Consider the following 21,308-nt stretch of genomic DNA (forward strand, 5'->3'; position numbering starts at 1 on the left):
ATTGTGGTTGACTCCAACTTGCAATGAGACCGACCAGCGTGGATGATGAAAAATTTTTTATAAACCTATTACTCAAGATAAATTATAGGAAATTAGATAAAAATTGAATCCTTATTACTCACTGTTATCAATATTACAAACTTCCACTTAGTTTTTTAAATAGATGCATATTTTCAAAACTAATATACCAGAGGTGGGCAAGCAAGAGTTCAGTGGGAGCCGAAATGTAGGTTTTGCAAAATGCATGGGAGCCGCAGTTCTGTACTATCGTGGCGGATAGTATGGTAAGACTGGGAAGGATAGCACTTTCAGCAAGAGCCGCATGTAACTCAAAAAGAGCCGCATTTGCCCATGCCTGTAATATACAAATTAAAATTGTTTTTCACATGATCATAAACATGGGCAGATGTTCAAGCAGCGTGAGAAATATGAATTGGCACCAGTGCCTTATAAAATATTCAATATTGATTCGTTTTATATTCATTTGTATTTCGAGCTCTTAGCAATATGATGCAAACTATTATGGAGTATTAATCCCGTAACGAAAATGAAATAATGAAATACAAAAATTTGTAATTAACTCGCAATATATGAAGAAAACATTTCAATTATAAAATGATTGATAATACTGATTGAGTAGTTTCTTGCGACTTTAAAGATTTTAAGGAAACGGTATAATTATGATATAGCAATTTTACGAGCAATCAGGCAAGCTTTGTTTCTGAATGTAAATTCCATTGCGCTCTATAAGTGTTCGATAATAGATTCAGTAACAACAGAGTATTAAATTCTCAAATGAATATAGTTTATTACATAGCTAGTTTTTTATGAACTCGTACAAAACGGACAATACAATTGGTTATACTCACTTAATAATTAAAAATTTGTTCGTTATTGAACAAGGATAAAGTGTAGTGGTCATTAAGAAAGTATTTTCGTTTTTTAATTGTCAATTGTAAAAGATAACTCACTATCAAGCAACGTATTGAATATCAAGCAATCAAGCAATATTTAATCGAAACAAGAACTATTGTGTTCAACACACTTGCCAACACGATACAAGTGCTTTTATATACCGGTTAAATAAAAATCTAGTGTTTTAGAAACCAGAAACTCGTGCAAGAGGGGTTTTTTTTATACTCCTTGTTGTCTGGAGCGTTTTTCTCAAGAAGACGCGCAGAGATCGGAAAGATCGGACGAATATGGGGATGAGGCAAAACTTGGATTTCAACTCGTGCATCGCTTTCCTTATGACGTCTGGTCTGACATTGTCGCGCAGGAGCATGATGCTTTTTCTGTTGACCAGTACTGGTAGCCAAGGACGACGCCAACGAATGGGCCAGGGGAAAGGGCAAAATGATGTAAATTGATAAAGGATATGAATTGTATGTAAGTAAAATAAAAACGATTCATAGAGTTTTAATCATTTACTATGTACCGAAAAAGAAATATGTTAATTAAAACATTTTTTTTTAACTTACAAGAAGTCTAAGAAGATTATTTTAATTAAAACTTAGCATTTAAATAATTTTTTTCGAATTTCTAGGGAAGGGCAGCTGCCCCCTTCTGCCCCCTTTGGCGACGTCCTTGCTGGTAGCTGAGTTTTGAATTTCTCACGAAATGTTGAACAACGCCCAGTTTATTGATATTGGTGTCTGTTGTGATTGTATCACATTGTCTGAGAAGCTGTAGTGAATAACGCCGGCTGAAGACCATCAAACTGTAACCCATAACCTTGAAGTATAGGGTTGGTTTCGGCATAGTTTGGAAGATTTGTTTCCAACGCATGTCACTATCTGATCTAGAAAGGGTTTTTTCCTCCCTGTGGGCACGAAGAGGGCCTCTTTTATCAAGTTCATTATGAATTCGGCCTGGCCCACAAGAAGGCGACCGGGTGGTGAGGAACGGGGCCCAGCATATCCGGACAGACCACTCCCCGAAAAATTCCTGAGGATTTTTCGATCCGTCCGGATTCGATCCCGGATCCCCCAGAGCAGTAGGCTAACGGCCGGATGGCCGAGCGGTTAAGGTGGCAGTCTACCGCTCTGGGGGACCCGGGATCGAATCCGAACGGGTCGAATAATCCCCAGGAATTTTTCGGGGGGTGGTCCGTTCGGATATGTCGGGCCCCGTCCCTCACCACCCGGTCGCCCCATTGTGGGCCTGGCCGAACCCATAATGGGCCTACTAAAAGAGGCCCTCTTAGTGCCCACAGGGCGGAAAGAGTTAAAAAAAAAAAAAAAAAAAAAAAAAAAAAAAAAAAAAAAAAAAAAAAAAAGAGATACCAAAGAGCAGTAGGCTGTCGCCTTGACCGCTCGGCCATCCGGCCATTCTAGAAAAGAATCATGTACCAATACTGTACGACCAAAAATACTTTCTTGATAATCCAATATTTATTTAAATAAAGAGAAAAGAAATAGAAAGAAAATTTACCGAGTAGCATTATATAACAGGTTATATTTTTATTTTGTTCTAATTATTGCAAATATTTTAAATTAAATTATAAAAATTGCATTTAAATGGTTATAAATGATTTATGTTCCCATTTTGTTATTTTTCTCTTTAGAAAACAAATAATTCGGTGATATAATGAATTTTCCAGAATATATCAATATATATATATACACGAAGTTCTCAAATTTGTAGGCTGCTATTTACTGCCATCTACCGTCGGGAATTTGAAACGAGTTTTAAATGTACATAAAATGGCGGGAAATAAGAAGCGGTAATGTATTCATTTCTGTCACTTCTGTTTTGTGTGATTAGATATTTGTGAAGATATTCAGTTGTTCTTTATAAGTATGTTTGCGTAAGATGGGTTTCTGTTTAAAATCTTTACTGTCTTATGACATTTAAATAAATATTATATGGAAATGAAGTTTAAAAAGTTATGAATTTTTAAGAGAAACAAAGCAATATTCTAGCTCTGAATGAGATGGATGGTTCTGTTCTATTCTTTGAGAGCCATATTTTCATAATATAGTGGGGTAAGTGGAATTTTTAGAAAAAAGAAAAAAAACAGGACAAATTATAGCATAACATGATTAACATTATTTAAACATTTATGCATTGAGGAGTGAAAATGTTTATTTGTAAAAATTGCAAATATATAATCTGCCTCTTCTGAACATTCTGTACAGGTTCACCCACTGTATACATCTCGCCCACAGTTAACGTGGCAATCTGATGACCACTTTCTACCACAAAACATGCAGACAGTGTGAGAATCTCATTAAAATAGTTTTTGGAACCCGAAATATTTTTACATTTCATCCTCTTGTAGATTCTATGGCTTTAGTGATGGATTCTGAGGCCATACTGTCATAGTTTTTTTTTTCTTCCATCATCTTTTCAGTCTAAACATAAAATAAAAAAGACTAAAATACCCAAAACCAGCAATGAAAAATTCTGATGTAAAAATGTTAAACAAACATTTTCACCATATTAAATGGATATCGTCAGGTTTTGTAAATGGAACAAAATATAGAATACATATTTAAATTAAAACAAACCAAACAAATGTTGTGTGTGTGCATGGATTCTTGCATATGTGTGATGCAGAAGGCGAGACGAGATGTAAAAGAAATTAAAATAAACAAAAAATTATAGGAAAATCATGAAAGTTTGTAGAGTGCCTTCCATGCAGATGAGACAACTCCAAATACTTGACAGGGGCTATGTTGGAGCACTAGTGTAAAAGGCATGCCTGATCAAAAGCAATATGGACGTCGTCGTAGGCAAAGCATGGTTGACTGTTATCTTGAATGGGGATGGTATATATACCTGGTAGGAAATTTTACTGTCAAATTAGTCCTCGGCATTCTTGATCACTGAAAAAAACAGTTGTTGTTCTCCTGTAAGTGATATTGGAATTATCCGTCTGGGTGATGATCTTACATTGGAGAGAGTCTTATCGTACTTTATACGACTTATTAAGTGTAATAACCAGATCCATATGCTGCTGTTGACAGAATGTCAGACACCTAATGAGTTCAAGAGGATAGCATTGCTGTATGGCTAAATGGGAGATGTAGCATAACTCTTCTTCCTGTCCCCAAGTGGAATTGTAATAATTTTAAGAACATTCTACTAAATAATCCTTTTTGGAATTGCAATTGATCTGACAAAAACCAAATTTGTGACTGAAAACATTAGTGTATTGTTAAATTTTTACTTGTGTTAAAAAAGTTTGTGTGTGATTTGTTGTTTGTCAATATTATCCAGTTATGTTGTATGCTAGAATAATTTTTTTTAATGTTATTTTAAATCTGTTGCCTGTTTTAATTCAAACATTGTTTTTTAAATTATATATTTTTGCAAAATTGTATGTATTTTTTAAATTGTATATATTTGATTCAGTTTGAATTGTGGTTGGCAGGCAAACTGATCAAAACTGTTTTTTTTTTTTTTTTTTAATACTTATAGTTTGAATGGTGGTTCGAATTTACATTTCTTTCAAAAAATCTTTTATGTGCTGAACTACATTCCATCAGCTAACCATTTTAGCACCCGAAGGAAAACTCAAAGGAGTTGTCCAGAGATAGATTTTGTTTTTTTCACATTGGTTGTTGGTTCTGTATTTGTTATTATGTATTTCCCAGTGTGGTGTGTTGTAATTTAACTGTTTTTATTATTAATAAATACATTGCTGGGATTGTAAAGGTGTTTTTTATTTTTCATCAAAATTTTTCCTGATTGCATACCAAACTCTTGAATTGAAGATTATATATATAGTAAATGTTTCAGAAAAATAAGAGAAGCAGTTTAAGAGTGTAATGTCAAAATGAAGCAGAAATTTTGGCCATTTACACCATAATGCATCAAAGAATGGGCCATTTACACTATAATGCTTTATTCAAATGCAATGTTCAAACAAAATGGTGATAAGGATAAATTTTTCAGAATCACAATCATCATACTCATTGTAATGGTTTTCTAGAATAGAGCTAGTGGAAAGAACAGCAAAACTAGATCTAGGTGCCTCTAGCGGCGATGATGGGTAACAGAATCGGGGCTACAAAGGTGACACCAGTGTTGTTCCATCAAGTACTTTTGTACTAATCTAGTACTTTTTTACTTGTTCCAGTACCAAGATACCCTATACCATTTTCCTACTACTATTCATGAAATCCTAATACCTTTTCTTTCAATTTAGTACCTTTTAAAACATTCATTTTTATTCTGTATTTTTTTACTTTACTTTGGCAGTAAATAGATGTTTTTATTGCTTCCTCATTCAAGTGCAGCAGTTGAACATATTTTTTTGCAACTAAATGTAATAAAAACTAAATTACAAAATCAAGTTTCTCATCAATTCCTGTGAAGCACTATTATTAGCAAAGGAGCTAGTTAACTTTGTACCTGGCAGCATATTAATATATGTAACACTACAACCGACCACACAGTTATTTTTTGAAGTTTTGTGTGGCAGAAAGCTGTGGTTCATTATCATAGGAAGAAAACAAGCACCATGTTTCAGTACATATCCAACCCAAAGATGCACGTGTTTTCCCGAAGCAGTTTGTTTTGCCTGAGTACAGGTGGCACTCAACTCAGTTCCACTAGCTCTATACAACAGATACATAAGTGGTTTTCTAAGTATACAAGGCCTTATACTAAGAAAAACACTGGAGTTCTGTTTTACAAAGGCAGACGCAAAAAATCAACCCACTTGGAACTAATACATTTGGATATTTGTGGTCCAATAGCAATGCCATCATATTCAGGTGCAAAGTATTTCACCATATTCATTGTTGATGCTGCTATAAAAATATTTGTGTACTTATAAAATAAAAGTGATGCTGTTGACCAATTAAAGAATTTTTAACTATGATCGAGAGACAAACGGAAGAAAAAAATTAAGATTTTGAACAGATAATGGTACTGAATATACTTGTTATAAGTTTCAATTATTACTTTCTAATCAAGGAATCAAGCATGAGCCAACTGTTCCTGATTCCTGATACTCCTCAACAAAATGTCTTGTAGAAAAATGCAGTTGAACTCTTATGGAGTTAGCAAGGACAATGCTGAATGCACAATTTTCCGATTATGGACAAATTTCTGCATTATGGATAAAAGTTAGAGCTACAGTTGCATATCTTAAAAATAGATCACCCACAACAGTCTTAAAGCATCAAACCTGACTTATGACACTTAAGAATATACAGAAGCAAAGCCTTTGCATTATTCAAACATCCAAGTGAAAGTTAATTATTTATAAATATGAATCTAAGAATAATTATTGTGTTTAAAATAAAATATGCTAAATTTCTGTACAAGATTTTTAAAAATATTTTTGATAAAAGGCAATAAGATTCTTATAATTTTTGAAATTGAGAAAATACACTAAAAACACCTTGTAAAAGTGCAGCCAAATTTATTACATTCTAACATTTTCGGTCATATTTAATGACCTTTATCAAGAATAAACCGAAAAAATTGAACACTTATCATGTTTGCATTAACAAACACGCATTTTGGAACGTTTTTAAAAAGAGACATTCTAGTGAAACTCCAAAAACGTTCCAAAATGCATGTTTGTTAATGCAAATGTGATGTGTTCAATTTTTTCAGTTTATTCTTGATAAAGTCATTAAATATGACCGAAAATGTTAGAATGTAATAAATTTGGCTGCACTTCTACAAGGTGTTTTGAGTGTATTTTGTTGATAAGATATGCAGTTTACAATGAGTTTGAAATTGATTTCAATTCTTTGACTTTATTTTGACTAGCCATTTATTATCATTTCCTTAGTACATGATAATAAATGGGTAGTCAAAGAATCACTATCATAAATTTTACTATACAAATTTTTTATTTATTAGTCTATTATATTGAATGAAAGTTTCTCTATAACTGGGTTCCGGTAGAAAGACTTCACTGATTTCGGCGTTAAACTATTTCTTTTTTATTACCACTAGCACTTAGTTTATATCTTTTCACCTGAAGACAACGATTATAAACTCGTCGAAAGTGCTAGTGGTAATAAAAAAGAAATAGTTTAACCCCGAAATCAGTGAAGTCTTTCTACCGGAATCCAGTCAAAACTTGGCGTGAGCTCTCAACTTTGTTTCTCTATAATTTGTACTTTGTTTTAAATTTGATCGATCTTGTTTAGACTGTTGTTTTTGGAGCAATATACATTTTATAAACTTAGTTTGCAAAATAAGACAATGAATTACCAACGATTGCCTTAAATATTGAGCTATAATCTAGCTAATTAATCAAATGATTGATTTAAAGCAATTTGTTTCTAGAGGTAGACGTTAGGTGCCATGATAAAGACAATACAAATTAGCTTAAGATATTTTTTTATTTCTTGATTATAGTTTTGCTTTATAGTTTTAATAATAGGTATCCAAAATTATGAAATCAGTTTTAAAACTTATAAGTTAATAATTTGCTTTGTTCTCAAATTTTTTTCTTAATATTATAATTATAATTATTAGGAGCATAGATGAAGTTCAGCATATGATTCATTTATCAAAATTAGATGATGGAGATTTAAAATATGTAACACAATGCTTAGTTGGATCAGAAGACTTTCAGAATGATGGATTAAAATTAATGGAACTTGATTCTTCTCTCTTAAATGAACTATTAAAAGGAAAAAGGTAATTTTTGAATTTTCACAACTTTTTACTTAAAATTAATTATTAAATTATTGTACACATACATATTTTTTATTAAATTATTACGGAATAGGTAAGTACAGTAGTGAACCGAAAATCGGAATCAATTGGGGACTGGGGTTGTTCAGATTAGGGATTCGTTCCGATTACGGTTTATGTACGAAAAAATATATTAACCTGTCCGATGTTCAAATTTTTCTCCGTTGCGTGTCGCTTCCTGTTGAATTTTCGTCGATTTTAAGGAAAACGAAAATTTTTATAATAATAATCAAGGCTATCGTATCGTTAAAAATTATTTCTGCATTTTGTACAAACAAAATAAATATATTGAAGAATATAAAAAACATGAAAATTATACTTTAGAAGTAAATTTAGTATCAAAAACGTTCGATTCAGCACGACACAGTCCGACTGAAAATCGTTCCGATTACCTGCGATCCCGATTACCAGGGTTCCGATTTACGAGTCTCTACTGTAAATAGAATTTTTATACAAAAATATATTGTATTGATTAGTTTATAATTTTAAGATATTAAAAAAAGATAAAAAATATACTTTTTAGGCAATGGCATAGTCTCAGATATCTAAAATACAATGCTATTGGCATAAATGTAATATTAGTCATTCTATTTAATTTGGTTTAAACTATGTTAAAGCATTATTTAGTTTATTTGTTCACAAGAGTGGAATAGTTCTGTAGTACATTGAGAATATACAAATTCAGAATATTACTTATACAGTGAAGTGTTGAAAATCCAGATGTCAAAAATTCAGATTTGGCTATTAAAAAATGGATATCAAATTTTTTGGTTGTAACTTTATTGTTGATGTTCTTTGGACCTTTATAAAGGTTGAATGTTTTTGTTCTTTTAACTGGATTATGGTTTTGAAGTGTTCTTATGTTGCATACATACAGTTTAGGATAGTGTTTATATATTTATTAAAGCTGGGTATTCACATAATTGATTTTACTGCATGAAGCCAGCATACAATCATGTAACTTCTGTATGAACTGTAATGCTGTTATCCACTATGCCTCATTTGTACACTACCTGGCAAAAAGAAAGAAAGAATAAATTAAAGATAGTTAAAAGGACAATGTAATCATCTTAGCAGCATACCTATTTTTTGTGGAATAAAGAAAAGAGCAATTATTTATTGTGACATTGTCACAATGCTGGACTGCAATTTCTAATCGTAATTTTAATTTATTTAATTTAAAGTACAGTCAAATCTCTAGTTATGAATGCCCCAGTTTACAAATGATTCAGTTTATAAACAAAAATTTTGAATGCCATATTTGCTCTGGTTGTTGTATGATAACTCTGTTTCCAAACAAGCTACTCAGCAGAAACAGCCACTGATGGCCAACTTCCTATATATAACCTATGTTAAAGAAAGTCAATGGCCCAACCAATCAACAACAAGACTACTTATTCAGAAGTTAGTGGCACTGAGATCATCTTGCGTCACATAACAAATCATTGATGACGTTATTTAAATTACATTTCAATGCACATGCAGGAAAGATACTATTTCTGTTTTTTGATAGATGCCATAGTTGAATTTAAATCAAATTAATTAATAAAAACTGCATTAATTGGTATTCTTGTAATATAAATGGCATTCAAGTGTTTGTGTTTAAATATGCTTAAATTAAATTAAACAACAAAAATTTATTAATATAACATTATACATTATAATAATAATAATAATAATTAGCATTTATTAGTACTAGGAAGTCAGTTAATTAAACTAATAATTAAATTTAAAAGTACAGTAAGATCCTGCTTCACACTGATTTGATATAACATGGTCTGCTCGAAGCCTTAAAAAAAGCTCAAAATTTACACTGATTCAAATTATCACAGCATTTCATTGATTCATATATAATATGATTCTTCCCAAACACGAACCAATCAGCGAAAGGTGGCAATTTGTCATAGTGCTGTACTTTCCTTAAATCTATGTTTGTTTGGTGCAGTTTTGGAAAAAATATAACATTATGGATGCCATAGAGAATATCAACTTTGCTTAGCAAGAATTAACTGATAAATGCATGAACAAAGTATGGAAAATGTTATGGCTGAAGGTATCCAAGAATTATCAACGAGAAGAGCCTATCACTGTATTGTTAGGTTGACCAAATTGTCAACCTATTAACCTAATCAATACAGCAGGACTAGGAGATGTAGATGATAGTGAGGAATTACTGCAGGTTTCTGGTGAGAGCCTTACTAATGACGACCTTCAAGAACTGGTAGAAAAAGAAATTCATGTAGAACTGAAAAATAGTGATTCTGAAAACAAAGAACCCAAAGAACTTGCTACAGATTTCCTTAGTAAATGTTTGGGAACGATAACCAAAATTGTGATCAAATTGTAGCAAATGATCCAGATTTTGAAAGGACATTTAAGATGAGGCATTTTGGATGCAATCTCCTGCTACCGACATTTTCTTAAGGAAAGAAAAAGAAAGCAACAAATGAAACTATATGACTTTATCACAAAAAAAACAAGAATTTCAGAAGAGCCGGGACCTTCATCCCAAAAAGTGAACTTTACATTTCTGTGGGCATATGTTTGTGTGTTATTTAACATATATTATTATGCAAATTAATATAAAAATAACTTAAAATTAAAGTAAAATCTGTTTATTTTTGGTCGTGTGTTTCCCTTTCCCTATTTACTCTGTGTTAAAATGACCTCGTTTAACACTGTTTCGTTTAGCACTTTGTCATCTAGGAACAGTCTTACTGTAATAAAATAATTAAAACTGGCCTTTACACTGAAACTTAAAATAAAATTGAAATCGAATCAATTGAAACAATATTTAAGAAAGTGTGGATAAAGTACTTGTTGGTCTTGATAGGTTTGGTTATATTTCATCTTGGCAGTCAAAGTTTATAGTACTATGGAACCTTGCTTAACGAGCACTTTGCATAATGAGCAAATCAAATTTTTAAAAATTGACTCGCTTAACAAGTGAAGTTTTGCATAACGAGTGATGAGGAGAAGGGAAGTCCTGGATTGTGCACATGCTCCATCATGCTATTATCTGTGATTTTTTTTTTTTTTTTTTTTTGGTTTCTGCAAATCGAATTTGCTTTCCAGGTTGGTTCATTCCATGCTAGCAGAAAAGATGATGATAATTCACACTCCTTAACAATGTATATTGTATAATTTTCTTTGAATAAACGTTGGACATAAAATACTGTATTTACACATATAAGACAATCTTGTATATAGGACGAGGTGTGACTTTAAAGATCAAAATAAAGACAATTAGATTTATTAATGCAATTCTAATTTTATTTCGTTTAATCACAAATAGAATATTATCAAATGCACTTATTAAGGCAAACAACCATGTTTTTTTGACACTGTCATCTTTCGTCTATTCGGACTTACCTTCTGAAGCTTCATTACAATTCTCCTCTTTTTCACTTTTGCTCTACAGAGCATTGTCCCCTGATCTGTCAAGTGAATTTAAAATGCAGTATTTCCTGAATGACTTTGCTATCAGCTTTTGAAGCTTGCTTTTCCACACACTTGATACTCATGTAGCAAAACCAAAAGATTATGATTTCCCTGACAGGAAAAAGTTTATTTTTAATGATTCAGAATGTACAAATATTTATTAAAAATACCAATTTAAGAAATATGAAATAACTACATTTATAATCATTGCTAAGTGACCAGCTATTTTCGGATCATCTCTTTAAAAGTGACATTCACCTTGACCTTGATAGCTCTCTGCTCTAATGGCAGCATGAACTATACATGGTTCACAAAAATTATTGCAAAAACGTAAAGAATCCTTCACTCGCGCGTATAGGACAACCTAGGCTTTTGAAACAGTGAAAAATTAATAAAATCATCATCTTATACACAAGTGAATACGGTATTTGAGTATTTTTTTTTTTTTTTTTGAATGGAACGCATTATTATGTTTTACATTAATTTCTGTGGGAAAAATTGTTTCACTTAACGAGTGTTTCGCATTACGAGTAAGGTTCTGGAACGAATTATGCTCGTTAAGCGAGGTTCCACTGTACTTCATTGTAAATTGTTGGTTTTGGTTGGCAGTGATGGAAGGTGTGAGCTAAAAAAAGGTAAAAAGAAGAGTTTTGTTTTGAGGGTCAGAAACGAATTAATCCATTTTACCTTTTTCCTTATGGGGAAAATTTGTTTCCATTTGAGAACAAATTGGTTTCTAAACAACTTTTAGGAAGGAATTAAGTTCATAAACTGAGGTTTGACTGTATATGCTCTCCACCTTAAATTAGTTGTGTCTTGCCCCTGTATATCATACATTTCCTGTTAGCAGTAGAGTTGGATTGGTTATCTATTTAGCTTCATTAAAGGAAAAATTTTTGAATTAAAATAACGTGATTTCCAGTGCAAACCAGAAGTTTGTATATAGTTAATTGGGGCCTCATGTCCCTCAGCTTTCCATCTCTGTTCTCAACTTTAATATATTTAACTCCATTCTTGAGATTAATTAAGGAAGGACAGACAGGAAGATGGATGACAGTGGTAATTTATAGGTCTACAATTTTTTTTTAATTGCAGCCCAAGAAAACATTGATTTATTATTATTTTTGTTATATTTCATCTTTTTACTTTCCATCTCTTTTATAAAAAAACTTTTATCTGAAATTTTTTATAAAATGAACTTGGAAAAGGAAAATTGCAAACTTCTATTAATTTTTCCGTTACTGCATTCGGTCATTGAGCTGTTTTGTAGAAAATGATACCAAATCATCTGTTGACATTTATTCATCGCTGATCGACTGCATCTGATTTGTGTGATGTAAGAGTATATTCAGCTTGAGAATCTAAATTGTGCACAAAAGATACCTGGTTTTATAGTTTGCACACATATGGTGCCAAAAGCATTTAAATTTCACAGTGAAATTGCTTATGTGGATACCTAGTTATCCCACCAAAATTTTAAATAACATAGGAAAAACTGCTTTATTTAGGTTAAGTAGAAACACACATATCAATTTTCAAATATTTTTGGACTTCTTAAGTTTATTTTTAAGGGTTAAAATTAAAGAAAGACCAAAAAAAATCTGTTTCGGTTAAATAAAACATTCTTGAACACTTTCAATTTAGAAACAGATAATACAGTGTACTTTTAATAGTGCAACCTTTATAAATATTCTGCCAAAAATAAATTATCAACAAATGATAATTTACTATTTGTAACTTTTAGTTACAAATTTTGTAAGTTAAACTATTCAAAAATATTTTACATATTTTTCTTATAATCATAAAAAAAATATGGAAAATATTAAATAATAGAGTTTTTCTTTTGTATATTAAATATTTTTTTAAGTGAGAAAGGAAGAAATTATCACAAAAGCGTTAATTACGTATAAATATCGCTATATTTGCAAGCGCTTTCAATGTATTATAAGACGTCGTCCTCAGGCAGAACACAAACTCAAATAAATCTTTTGAACAAACATTTCAAATTAAAACTAATGGCATTAGCCCTTTAGAACAAACCAAATTTAGAATAAAAACGTAAAGAATTTGATTTAAAGCACACGTGATGACAATGCACATGTGCCACGATGTGTTGAATAGGTGCTGAGAGCAGAGCAGAGCTAGAAATGTTCTTTTAAGATTTTATATAGGCTGACCCACATTGTGAGCAACTCACACATGGGTGAGTTGGATGGATTTGATAATACAGTAAGGAGGGCATTCCAAACATAACCAGGCTCCTTGTGATCAAAGGAGCCTGGTTATGTTTGGAATGCCCTCCTTACTGTATTATCAAATCCATCCAACTCACCCATGTGTGAGTTGCTCACAATGTGGGTCAGCCTATATAAAATCTTAAAAGAACATTTCTAGCTCTGCTCTGCTCTCAGCACCTATTCAACACATCGTGGCACATGTGCATTGTCATCACGTGCGCTTTAAATCAAATTCTTTACGTTTTTATTCTAAATTTGGTTTGTTCTAAAGGACTAATGCCATTAGTTTTAATTTGAAATGTTTGTTCAAAAGATTTATTTGAGTTTATGTTCTGCCTGAGGACGATGCCTTATAATACATCAAAAGCACTTGCAAATATAGCAATATTTATATGTAATTAACACTTTTGTGATAATTTCTTCCTTTCTTGCTTAAACAAAAGATTGGTGTGACATCCAACCCTTGAATTCAATTAAATATTTTAAAATGTAACTATACTTTTTACTAGTTATTATTATTATTATAATTATAATTCAATAAAATTTTGATTTTTTTCCAAAGATATGTCATTAGAGGAGATAAAAATGATTCTGCAGTTTTATGTACTGATACTAAAACTTTTGAAATCAAAGAAGCTGAGACATCTAATTCATTATTATTATTGCCAGATATAAATTTTCCAGAGGAAATTGATAATGATGACAAAACTAGAATAATAAATGTAAAAGAAGTAAGTGTAAACTTTAAATAGTAATAATAATTATTGGATTAATATAAATGAATTACATTATCATCATTCTATAAAATAATTATATGTTGCTCACTGTTGCCTTCCTTTCCTCGGCAACTTTGAGTAACTCAAAAATTAAGGTTAGGTCTGGTTGGTTAATAAATGCAAACTGCAAATTTTCTATCAATCTATCTTTCCTCTTCTCTCAACAAACAACAATGGTAAGTTAAAATAGCATAACACAAAACATAACATGCAGAATAAAATACTGAGACACAACACAAAACACGTAAACTTATGAACCCTCACAAGGGACTAGTATTTCTTATGAGCCCTTCATGGGACCTTATGAGCTCTCTTTGGGACACTTTTTACTAACCAACACAGACACTCTTGTCTACATATCAGTTCTTGGCCTTTTTGTGCTCAGAGCGGTAAAGGGCCTAAAACCACAAATAAAAAAATAATAAAAAAAGTAATTATATGAAATTTAGATTTATTATTATTATTATTCATATCTAATTGGAATAAGTAAAACAAAACTACAAATAGAGCTTATTATAGAAGTCATAAATATGATTGTAATAAGTGATTCTTTATTAATCCATTAAATGTTTTAAAGTATATTTTCTCCAGGATTTACATTAAACATTAAAAACATGTATGAGGGATTTTTGAAAAATAATGTAATGTATTTGTTTTTAGACAACATTTAATGATAGAATATTGACAGTATACAAGAATAATTAAGGAAATATAAACTAATTTTCCGCATAGTCTTCATAGTTATTGATACACTTGTGCCAACAATTGTTCACTTTATTTATAGTATTGAAGTAAGAGTTCAAATTCCTGAACAACCTTTGAAGTTCTGCAGGAACATTCTCATTTGTATTGAGGTGTTTTCCCAAAAGATGCTTTCTCAGTGGACTGAACAAATGATCAGACGGTGCCAAATCAGAACTGTATGGGGAATGAGGCGGTTATCCAATGATCATGGCACATTCAAGCATGCACTGTACACTGTAGGGAGTAGTGTTGTGTGCAACAAAAGAACTCCATTGGTCAAGAGCTTGGATTATTTGCAGGAAATGTTTGTTTTTTATTGATTTTTGCTTGCAAAAATTGATTACTTTGCAGATGCCCATGGTGGACCACTCTCACACAGTGCCACCATCTTGCAACTAAACTCAGCTGCTGATGGCAGCACCATTTTTTTGTTTCATTTATTCTCCTTATGTTCATTTCAAAGATTATGAACAAGACTATTCATCTACCTTGTTTCAGCTCATTCCTTCTCTCCATTTGCGAAAAAAAAAAAAAGTGTTATCTCACTTTTTGACAACCTCCTCATAATATTCAGAAATAATCAAATAAAATGTATATTTATTATTTATTTATATAAATTTTTATTTAACTTGTATATAAATAATATATATATATATTATTTATTCATGAAAGTTATCCAGAAAATACTATAAACAAAGTTTTGTCTTATTCACAATTTAATAATAAATACATCTTTTAAAAATTTAAGATTTTTTTTAAGTATGTAATATTACTTGAATATTTAATTATCACAAACTACTATATTTTTTAACATAAATGAAAATGTAAAATTGCTTGCTTTAGGAAATCAAAAATATTTATTGTGCAGTGTTTTTGGTCTCATTTCAGAAAATGTTTTATTTCATAAACTATTATACACATTCAGTTTACACGTATGCTAAAGATGATCTGAAGTGAGACTGAAAATGATAATTTTATAATGAACATTTTCAGTATCCTAAAACAAGAACTTTGTTTTGATTTATTTTTACTATGATGCCAAGGCCTATATTTTTCAACATAGTTTTCTTTTTTATCTGTGGCTTTATATCACTGACATGCAAGACCATGTGTATTTTCATGGTACCAAGTCCTTTTACATTTATCTTTTTACTTCAGAAATCATTTTTTGTCATCCTCAAACTTCTTGCCATAAATTATAATCAGAGGGAACAAGATTATAGATTAAGTTGAATCTGGCAGTTTAATTCATTGAAGTTTTGTAATGGCTTTTTGGGTATGATAATAATAATGAAGATGCATACCTATACATATCTTTGTTATCTTGATATCTTTTTTCTCCTCACTATTAGCTTTTTTGATGAGAAAGAAAAAGACATTTAGTCTTATACCAAAAATATATAAATAGTGGATATACAAGGTGTGTTAAAAGTTACTTAACACCCTTATAAATCAATTTGAGTTAAGGAGGAAAATTTTGACATTATAGAAACATGTTATATATGAGCAACCATTTTTTTGTGTGTCAATTAGATGGCTGCATTTTGAATAGAGCTCAAATGTTTACATGGCAAGGGAGTCACTTAATACATGAAACGAAGCTAGAATTTTGAGAGAAATGCAATGATTTGTTCTTCACCTAATTTTAGTCTGTGAAAAGTTATAAAGAAATGAATCTAACAAATTTTTTTTAGGTGTGTTAAACAATACTAAATGCTTCTAGTATTTGATGAATGAATCCAGATCATCCTGATGTCTTGGGAGAAAAGTTCATTTAAAGCCCAGATCATGATTTATATCTTTGACTGATCCAGTTTCTCAAAACTTTTGCAGCAATTGTACAACTGCCACATGCATCACAATCTCTACAGGAATATTATTGATTAAAATTATTTTCAATTTCACGTGAACTTCTCTCCTCCAGACATCAGGATGATCTGGATTCATTATTCACAGATTAGAGACATCTTTGTATTGTTTAACACACCTAGAAAAAGAGAAATTGGTTAGATTCATTTCTTAATAACTTTTCACAGATTAAAGTTAGGCAGAGAATAAGTGCACCATTACATTTCTCTCAAAATTCTAACCTCATTTTGTGTATCGTATGATTCCACTTCCATTCAAACATTTTGAGCTGAATTCAAAATGGTGACACACACACACACACAAATATAGTTATCCCCAGGCATAACATGTTTCTATCATGTCAAACTGTCTCCAGTTTAGTTCATTTTGATTTTATAAGGGTGTTAAGCAATTTTTGACTCATCCTGAAGATAAGAATGAATGATTCATTCTGTAATCTGTTGTCACTAATCTTTCTTGTTTTTCATTGTTGTTTAGCATAATTATATTATTGGTTGACATGGGATAATTGTAATTTTGTTTTTATTTTATTATAGCCATTATCTGTTAGAAAATGATTAATTTTTGTTTGGTCCAAGTAGTTAGTAGATTTGCTAATGGCAAATCATTTTGAAAATGTTTTGCTGTAGATATTTTTAATATTAAGCTAAAAAATTTGAGCCCATAAAGTTCAAAGTTTTGAGCAAATTCTATTAAATATTGTGCAGTTGAATGCTTTTTTAATCTTTATAGAATTTCTCCTGTTTAGAATGACTGTACTTGATTATCTTGAAATTATAAATACTTTCTGTCATATGGCTAATTTTTTTTATTAGTTGATTATAGTTCTGTACATTTATATTAACAAGAAGATATTAAAAAAAAGAGAAATAATAAATTTTATGTAAATAATAAAAAAATAATTGAAGATTTGTCCTAAATTGACAAATAGTATAGGTGATTGTAAAAGATAAAGTAGTGATTATAAACCATTATAATTTTATAACTGTAATATTTGAAAAAATATACTTGTATTTGGACCATACAATATTGATGTGATTTTAATAATTTAAGTTTTTAATATGGCATTAAAATATAAAATTATTTGTTTATTGCGAATTTTTCAGATAACAGATATTTTCCATTCCTATTTTGAATTACGTGCAAGTCGACCAAATATACGAAAGCTAAAAACATTATTAGAAGAAAATCCATATCAAGGAGAAGAATATGAGAAAGATAATGTTGGTAGAAAGGTAATTTAGTCAGTCATTACTATTATTTCATTTATTTAAAAGTTTACATCTATTTTAAATAAAAACATAACAGTAAATAAGTAAAATGAAAATTGTATCTAATATAATAAAAATACATTTGCCTCATCCACTCATTTATTCACTCGTTGACATGAAATAACTTGAGTAGAAACATATTTCTTACAAATAAATTAAATGGCAGAATTGAGAAGTAGATGTAGTTTTGAATTGAGATTTAGTTTTAGGAAAATTTAGTCTTTTATTATTTAATATAAAAAGTTATTTATTTGTTTTTCTAGTATACTTTTCAAGATCTTTTAGATGTTGTTCAAGCAAGTCAAACAGAATTAGAAAAAGCTCTCTATGATATTCAAGCATATCTGATAAATGGTATTATTAATTTAATAATTTATAAGTAATTTTTATCATTAATATTAATTCACATATGAAGTATTTGATGATTGAACTTAATTATTAAATATAATTGTAAAAATAATAATGAATAATTAACATATTTGTATATTAAGTATATACAGATATATAAAATTCATACAGACTTTTTTATTATTTACATTTAATTATATTATACAATATATTTTAATAAGGGTTATAAAGTATTTCACAATATTTTCTATGTATTACTGAATTCTAATATGCAGAACAAGTAAAACGGCAAAACCATATTTGGGACAAGACTATGTCTTGGAGACTCACTACTAAGCAGTCACTTTGATGCTTAAGGCAGGGTCTCATTCTTATTCTCCAATCTTGTTTGTATTGCTGGTTTTGAGCGCCATTGTTCAAACTTCATCGGCCACAATGCATTTTCGGTGAAATTAACCTATTCAATGTCGAAGTTTCTCTCCGTTGCATGTTGGCCTGGGTTGAATTTTTGTCAATGCATAATGAAAATTTCCCATTTTTGAAAAAATAATCATGGCTATTGTATCGTCCAAAACTATTTTTTTTTTATTTTGCACAAATAAAATATATATATTAATACATGTAAAAAGAAAAAAAATTATATTATGGAAGTTAGTAAAAACAGACTACTTTTTTTATTTTGCACAAACAATATACAGTTTAACCAGATTATAACATCATCGGATGTAACGACAACCCTAATATAACGTTTTTAGTGGCATGACTAAAATTTGTATGCGGCACATTTCGCTGCTAGGTGGAATTGGTCTAGGTTGCATCCTACCTTGTCTGTGATGTCCACATTGACCTCGACCACATGTTCTGCCAGTAAAAATTAACTGAGAAACTGATCCAGGCAAATAATTTACTTTATTTGGGTCAGCTACACGATGTTTACAATAATGTTGAAATATAATACAAATCCAAGATCGGCACTGCTGTCGACTCAAAACGTTAACTAACGTTAAATGAAAAGCTGTCTCCTTGTTGGAGTTCAGAAGCAAAGTGAGGTCAGAGGGCAAAGCTCGTGGTGGCATCTTCTGCCCTACATGTCAAATTTTTATTGGTGCCATGATTTTACTATACTAGATAATGTTAAAAAACCCACTTGTAATGACATAAAACCCTGTTTTAACGTCATATTTGAAGCACTCCCAAATTTACAAAATTAGATAGTATTTTCTTTGTTAAATAAAATTTGTAAAGTGTTCAGTTCTAGGGTCAGAGTCCACTTCCTAGAACGACTGTGGGTGGTACTCTCACCACCTGACTTCAGTGGGGTGAGGTGCCTGTTTGTAGAAAGAGTGTTGCCATTTTGTATTTTATGTTGACTTGGTTCTTGGTCCCTGACTACCTACAAGTCTGTATTTTTTTTTTTTTTTTTTTTTTTTTCTGTGCACATGATTTGGGCACCTAATACTCTGTGTCAAATTATAACTTCTGACATGTACTCCTTCATACCTCTAAGCTGGTAACACAGGCTGGCAGTACGATTTTATAAACAAGACATAGTCTTGTCAAAAAAATATATGTACTGACATACAATGAACACTTGATATTAAATAAACTTGCACCAGGCATGTCAAACCTGTGACCCATTGAATATTTTTGTGATGTACAGTACAAAGCAAAAATAACACAAATTTTAATGTCATTAAATTAACTGAAATACAAAATTTGGATCCTAATATAAACTCAATAAATTGCATACATTTTCTATTTAAATTTGATTATGTAAATTCTTAGAATATTTTAATGTCAAATATTTAAACCTAAAATGAAACAAATAACGAATAATAAAATGAAAATGTTTGATTTTAAGCTACTCTAATAACTTATATTTTGTAAGATTATAAACTTTTATTTGGTCATTAAAGACAAAATGCAAATCTTGAAAATGTTTTTAATAAAAAATAAAAATAATTCTACAAAAACATAATCAGAAAACAATGAATCAACTTTAAATGGGTCTCTTATTAATAAAATTGTATTTCAGTTTATTCTTTATTTTTTTATAACCTTTTATTTAGTTTTAATTATTTATTTTATCAAATATTTTATTATTGTTGTTCAGTTTAATAAAACTATAAAAATAATAGAATATTTGATAAAGTAAATAATTAAAACTAAATTTTGAATAATTTTTATAACATACAAAGACATATTAAATACGTTTTATACTTTATAATAGTCTATGTGACAACTTAATCACAATATCATAACTGTATTATAATATAAAAAAAAATTATTCTAAAATGTTCCCATTGACAAGAGTTGTTTTTCAATGTTATTGAAAGTTTTCAAAATTACTGTATGAGAGATACTTCAGTTTTTTGAAAATAAGCCGTCGTTATTTGAAGCTCTCGGGAATTTATAGTGCTAACACTCAGAATCACATTTCTGAGGTAATTGATCAAGTTTGAATGTTTAAAAAAAATTCTAAAATGAAAAATTCCAAAACAATGAGCTGACAGCCACATCTACAGGCAATGTTTGGTGAGTGAAAATATTCATATAATTTTATGATTTTTTCAAGCATTCAAACTCAATCACTTCAGAAATGTGATTCTGAGGATTAGCATTACACATCCCTAAGGGCTTTATTTGAACCTATTTTTTTACACGTTTGAAAGATATATTTAATAAGAAAGCAGGTTGAACCAGTTTTAATATTTTAATTGATTACTATACTGTTTTAGGTGCTAGATTTATAAAACTTATTTAATTTTTGTTATTGTATATTGTTCAATACAAACATTTTATATTTTAGGATATTGGCGTTTATTGGATTTTGATTATATGACTCGAATTTTCACTTTTATTTTAAATCTTGTGGATTCTAATTCTTGGCCAATTAATGAGATACCGGAAATGAAACTGTTAGATACTTTAGAAGATTTAGAACCAAG

At 30.2% G+C, this 21,308-nt stretch overlaps 1 protein-coding gene across 2 annotated transcripts in view; it reads left to right on the top strand.

The window, feature by feature from the left end:
- The first annotated feature begins 2,637 nt into the window (after positions 1-2,637).
- Positions 2,638-21,308, top strand: part of LOC136975105 (sister chromatid cohesion protein DCC1) — a 34,362-nt gene continuing 15,691 nt past the window's right edge. Inside the window, exons 1-6 of one of the 2 annotated variants that reach the window (XM_067270110.1) lie at positions 2,638-2,725; positions 7,453-7,617; positions 13,915-14,083; positions 17,848-17,976; positions 18,276-18,366; positions 21,170-21,308. In XM_067270110.1, coding sequence (XP_067126211.1) covers positions 2,706-2,725; positions 7,453-7,617; positions 13,915-14,083; positions 17,848-17,976; positions 18,276-18,366; positions 21,170-21,308 — 713 coding nt within the window. In that variant the 5' untranslated portion in view covers positions 2,638-2,705. The other variant, XM_067270111.1, reaches the window with a different exon arrangement.

Source organism: Centruroides vittatus, unplaced genomic scaffold (genome assembly GCF_030686945.1).
Source record: "Centruroides vittatus isolate TY-2023 unplaced genomic scaffold, ASM3068694v2 contig_364, whole genome shotgun sequence".
NCBI classification, from domain to species: domain Eukaryota; kingdom Metazoa; phylum Arthropoda; class Arachnida; order Scorpiones; family Buthidae; genus Centruroides; species Centruroides vittatus.